The 6,515-nt window shown below is 36.0% G+C and overlaps 1 protein-coding gene across 1 annotated transcript; it reads left to right on the forward strand.

Moving 5' to 3' along the window:
- The first annotated feature begins 3,019 nt into the window (after positions 1 to 3,019).
- LOC108378024 (uncharacterized) lies at positions 3,020 to 5,761 on the forward strand. The gene is made up of 2 exons (XM_017634320.1): positions 3,020 to 4,785; positions 4,859 to 5,761. The coding sequence occupies exons 1-2, from the start codon at positions 3,466 to 3,468 to the stop codon at positions 5,714 to 5,716; spliced, it is 2,178 nt and encodes a 725-aa protein (XP_017489809.1). The 5' UTR covers positions 3,020 to 3,465; the 3' UTR covers positions 5,717 to 5,761.
- The last annotated feature ends 754 nt before the right edge of the window (positions 5,762 to 6,515 follow it).

A 6,515-nucleotide genomic window follows, 5' to 3' on the forward strand; every position in this document is an offset into this window, starting at 1 on the left:
TTCAAGCTGAATGCAAAGCAATATCGTCCAATTCGAGAGTCCTCAAAAGTATTTTCCAGGATATGTTAAAGACTATTGCATTTACGTACCTACAGTTACTTTTTCACATAATGGAATTAACTAAAATATTTATGTAAACACTTGTTGCACGTCCCCTACTTTCATATAACGGCAAATTTAGAAACCACGAAAAATGGACTTAAAATGGGCCCTAATTGTATTATGTCAATGCTGTCTCTTATACACATCTAGNAACTAAAATATTTATGTAAACACTTGTTGCACGTCCCCTACTTTCATATAACGGCAAATTTAGAAACCACGAAAAATGGACTTAAAATGGGCCCTAATTGTATTATGTCAATGTATGCAAATACTTATAAATATGCTTGCAACTACTATTAACTTATCAAACGATTCCTAATCTTTGACAATACATGTTTGACTTCATTCACCACGATCTTGAAAACTGACCAAATCGGCGTGTCCAAGTCCATGGTCATTAAAACGTTTGAAATAAATCTCGTCTCACTTTTTTGTATTTTTCACTTGTTTGCTGAAGTAATGAAGAATTGAAAATTCATAAGGGAAAATTATAGTTTTCTTATTTTGTATTTTAATATCTTAAAAATTTGTAGACTTATTGAGAAATGATAAATAAACGTGAGGTACTAAATTTAATAACCTTTAATTTGATATATCTTCCTGTTTATAACAATTAACGCATTCCATAGATATTACAAGCCAAACTTTCATTTTCAAAATTCATACACTTTGATTCAATTGCGCGGGCTAAAGATAAGTTTTAAATTAATCTTTCTTGGCCAATAACAATTTTATTTTCCCCCATACAAAATCGACCCAGCCTAATATACATACATACATATGTACATAAATATTCAAAAATAATGTTGTTGCAAAAACCCTCAATACAAATCGAATTCGATACCGTAAAAAGAAATATTCATATTTTTTTGGACTTATCAAATTTTCTGTGACTACTTTGGACTTAGCAATTTTGCACATCACGGTGCTTTAAGCATCGCTCCCACACCACTCCCGGAGTAATTTTTGGTATGGTAGTAAGCTACGACTTACAAGCCACACTGGGGCTCTGCATTAATGCATCCCTGAATAAATCCCAGCTCATTGCACAGCAGCCTACGGCAGCTAGAGCATGAATCCTCCAATGGAATCCCTGATACATGGTAAATGGGTCACATCTTGCGCTACCGCTTCGTCAGCCTGCCCGCATATCTCACTCTCTCTCTCTCGCATGGCAGGCATATGGAGTGCGTGATTGGCTTGATGTGCAACGTATACACCATACGGGCTCATTGAGCTCGATGCATAANTCCAAGTCCATGGTCATTAAAACGTTTGAAATAAATCTCGTCTCACTTTTTTGTATTTTTCACTTGTTTGCTGAAGTAATGAAGAATTGAAAATTCATAAGGGAAAATTATAGTTTTCTTATTTTGTATTTTAATATCTTAAAAATTTGTAGACTTATTGAGAAATGATAAATGAACGTGAGGTACTAAATTTAATAACCTTTAATTTGATATATCTTCCTGTTTATAACAATTAACGCATTCCATAGATATTACAAGCCAAACTTTCATTTTCAAAATTCATACACTTTGATTCAATTGCGCGGGCTAAAGATAAGTTTTAAATTAATCTTTCTTGGCCAATAACAATTTTATTTTCCCCCATACAAAATCGACCCAGCCTAATATACATACATACATATGTACATAAATATTCAAAAATAATGTTGTTGCAAAAACCCTCAATACAAATCGAATTCGATACCGTAAAAAGAAATATTCATATTTTTTTGGACTTATCAAATTTTCTGTGACTACTTTGGACTTAGCAATTTTGCACATCACGGTGCTTTAAGCATCGCTCCCACACCACTCCCGGAGTAATTTTTGGTATGGTAGTAAGCTACGACTTACAAGCCACACTGGGGCTCTGCATTAATGCATCCCTGAATAAATCCCAGCTCATTGCACAGCAGCCTACGGCAGCTAGAGCATGAATCCTCCAATGGAATCCCTGATACATGGTAAATGGGTCACATCTTGCGCTACCGCTTCGTCAGCCTGCCCGCATATCTCACTCTCTCTCTCTCGCATGGCAGGCATATGGAGTGCGTGATTGGCTTGATGTGCAACGTATACACCATACGGGCTCATTGAGCTCGATGCATAACCACTCGCAAAGGTAATCCCTACCTCATCTACTACTCTAAGTCGACCACAACTCTAAACCTGGTCTCCCGCTCTCCTTCAGCTATACATGAAGTTATAAAGACAACTAATAAACATATGTATGTACATGTTCATGTGTACATGCATACATACATATATATTAGGCCGGGTCGATTTGTGGGGAGGCAAAGAAATCGCCCATTGCTCTGTGAAAATCATATTCTAGGGATCAAAATAAGAAACTTTGCCGAAGGAACCATACCTCTAAAACGAATTCTGATGTCCCCCAATTTGGGTCGAACTTTTGGGTAGGGGCAAATTTTGAAAAATCCCACTTTGACCCATTTAGAGTGCTCCAATCGAGTCCAAATGTATGACCGACCCCCACTAACTTTGGAGGCCCGACCCACCGATGCCAGTGGCACACCCCCTGGAACCCCCCTGGGGGTTCACCATACAAACATTTCAAAAAATCGCCGGTTTTGCACTTTACATGAAAAAATCAGCGAAATGCCTATGTTTTTTCTTTTTGGAGTTTATTTTTCTCTTTAGAAATTTATTTAGTCAGAACATATGTAAATGAAAAAATGAATTTAACTTAGTAATAGAAAAGAAATTAAAAAAAATTATTAGAAATTAGCGTTTTTACAACCCTTTTAAAACCAAGGCATCACTGTGATGCATTTGCATGTCGTAAACATAGTTGTGTGGGTTTTTTATTCAACCGTTTTAAAAAATGAAGGTATCACTGTGACACAATTGCAAATCGGAAAATTGCTTGTGTGCGTTTTTTAAGACACAGCTGCATGTCGTAAACTTACTTGTGTAGTTTTTTTATAGCACCTACTTAAGAAATGAAGGTTGTTTTTACAACCCTTTTTGTGGGTATTTTAAGGCACCTTCTTAAGAAATGCGCGTTTTTTGCAACCATTTTAACAATTAAGGTATCACTGGAATGCACCGCAACCCTTTTAAACAATGAAGGTATCACTGTGACACAATTGCAGATCGTAAAATTGCTTGTGTTGTTTTTTTTTAAGCCACCACAAGACACAGCAGGTAGAATTGAAATTACCATTTCATTCTTATTACCTCGTCTCGTAGACCATATATAACGCAACAGTTTTTGTGAATGCATTAAGTCGTTGTGAAGAACTCAAAGTGTGAAGTGCTAATTTCAGATAAAAAAATATTTCAAAAAAAATAATAAGTGAAGTGACCATTCCAAATCAAAAAGTTTACAATGAATCCACCATCCTCTACACCGCAAGATGAAGCAACTACATCAACAACTATCGAAAACCCAATGAGTCATATACCCAAGCATGATGTTACTGTTTTTGGTGTGTCTACTGATTTAACTGATCTTAATTTACCAACCCATCTGGATATCTTGAGATATTATTTTTACTTAAGCGAACGTGCTAAAACAGAACAAAAAAAGTTTTCCCATAAATCATTCACTATTCAAGTACAAGATAAGTTGATTGGAATTTGGGAAAAACTTGGTATGGAAATAATGCTGAAAAAAAGTGTATTTAATAAATTGAATAAATTGCTTGACAAGTATCAAGAGCAAATCAAGAGAAGAAACAACACCCAACAATTTACAGAGTATGTAAAATCTCTGGAAACAATTTTTTACATTGGAACATGTAAATGCGATTTGAAGGCAGCTCCATGTGCATGCGGCTGGGTTCCCGAACGCCTCAAAGAGTTCATGCACGATCAACATAATCAGAGAAGACTAACAATGGATGCATTTGTGATGGAAACTGAAGAGCAAGGAGCAACGTCTATGTCATCAATGCCAACATACCAAGATCCCGATGATTCAACATACGCACCGCCACCGGTTCAAGAAGATATGGATAGAAGCACAAGTTCACAATACACAGAGAGATACGATTGTTTTAACTTTGCCTTGGTATGTGACAGATTTGGTGTGCCTGACAGAGTAGCATCAGCATTGGGAACCGCTCTTTTGCAAGATTTTAAAATTAAAGATAAGCATGGGAAACCTCTCATCATGGATAAATCGAAAGTTCGCAGAGAAAAAGAGAAATGCAGACAAGAAGTGCTTCGCAAACGGTTAGATGATACCAATTTGTTAGCGTTTTCATTCGATGGCAGAAAAGATGATACTTTAACGATAGATAAAATTGATGAGAAGTATCATACTAGGATGGTAAAAGAACCTCATCTTGTTATTTTGAGAGAACCCAATTCTGAATTGATTGGTTACGTAAGACTGGAACATGAAACCGCTGAATACAAAACAACCAAATTAAATGGTTTTTTCAACGATAAAAATATATCACTGGATGCATTAATTGGAATATGCACTGACGGTGAGCCAACAAACACTGGCCCACACGGTGGAATTATACGACGATTCGAATTGCTGTTAAAAAGACCATTGCATTGGTTCGTTTGCCTTCTACACTTCAACGAACTTCCGTTTCGGCATTTGTTTGAAGCTTTGGATAAATCAACCAGCACTGGACCAAGATCGGCAACCGGAAAACTGAGCCGTCAAATCGAAACTTGTGAAACTCTTCCGGTAAGTTATTGCTATCACTCATTTATTATAATTGTCAACCATTTTTAATTATTTTATTATTATATATTTTCAGGTGGTGGACGGCTTCCAGAAAATTGAGTTGCAAAATATGCCCCCTGCTCCAGAAAAAATTGAATTTTCCACCGATTCGAAGTACTTATACGACATGGCCCATGCAATTTCTAGCGGCGTGGTTCCGGTGGATCTGGCTAACATCAAACCAGGGAAAATTGTACATTCTCGGTGGCTCACCAAGGCCGCTAGATTATTGCGATTATATGTGACAACGGAAAATCCAGATGCAAATTTAAGAATTCTGGTTGAATTTATAATTAAATGTTATGTGCCAATGTACTTCAATATCAAGTATTACAGCTCTGTCGTGTACGGCAGTGCATTATTTTTCAAGTTCATTGGTTGGTCACGATTTCTAGAACCTCGTTTACGCAAAATTGTCAATCAAGTAATTAAAGATAATTCATATTATGCGCATTCGGAAAATATCTTGTTATCAATGTTGTTTGATGATAGCAAAGAAAAGCGCGACTGTGCCATCAAGAAAATTCTACGCTATCGAACCGATGTTGACGAGCCAATGGAACTTAGAGTTTATAAAAAACCAGATATAAACTTTAATTGCACAAGTTATACGGAAATGATCAATTTGAATGATATAAATATCGTATTTGAACCACCATTCACGCGAAGCATTCCGTACGATACATTGAAAGAATATTTAAATCAAGATGATCCACCGTTTAATGATCCAAAAATTCCATCACACATACAAGGAACGGAACGACATGTTCAATTGCTAGCTAGCGTTTCCAAACGGGTTATACCGGAAAATGTAGAGGCTGTTATGGCGACGACATTAGAGAGCCGTGCGAAATTGCCCAGACTTGAAAGTAAAAAAGACTTCAAACAATAATTTTTTTTAGTTTCTTTTCTATAACTCACTTAAATTAATTTTTTCATTTACATATGTTCTGACTAAATAAATTTCTTAAGAGAAAAAATAGATATTATTATAAATAAATAATAAATATTATTATAAATAAATAAATAAAAATAAAGAAAAAACATAGCCATTTAGCTGATTTTTTCATGTAAAGGCCAAAAATGGTGATTTTTTGAAATGATTGTATGGGGAACCCCCCAGGGGAGTTCCAGGGGGTGTGCCACTGGCATGGGTGGATCGGCCGTCCAAAGTTAGTGGGGGTCGGTCATACATTTGGACTCGATTGGAGCACTCTAAATGGGTCAAAGTGGGATTTTTCAAAATTTGCCCCTACCCAAAAGTTCGACCCAAATTGGGGGACATCAGAATTCGTTTTAGAGGTATGGTTCCTTCGGCAAAGTTTCTTATTTTGATCCCTAGAATACGATTTTCACAGAGCAATGAGAGATTTTTAAATCGACCCGCCCTAATGCATACATATATTTACGCAGAAATACCTGGAAACATATTTTTTTATACATTTTTTTTTCGTTGATTAAAAAAAAAGGAAAAAAGGAGGCCGGTGTTGTGGGGCGTTTTAAGTTACATTTGTCTGTACGTGTGGGCAGAAATATAACATTAGGGTAGTTCTGTTACAATTTTTTTTGGCGAGTAGAAAAAAAAGGAAACCGAATAATAAATAAATAATAGTAGGGCTAATTTGTTATTGAAGTATAGGACTAATCTGTAGGAGTATTTTTGGTTACTATTTTTGACCTTTTATTTGAAT

This window comes from Rhagoletis zephyria, unplaced genomic scaffold (genome assembly GCF_001687245.7).
Source record: "Rhagoletis zephyria isolate East Lansing unplaced genomic scaffold, Rhagoletis_zephyria_1.1 Rzeph_scaffold_13185, whole genome shotgun sequence".
Classification (NCBI taxonomy): domain Eukaryota; kingdom Metazoa; phylum Arthropoda; class Insecta; order Diptera; family Tephritidae; genus Rhagoletis; species Rhagoletis zephyria.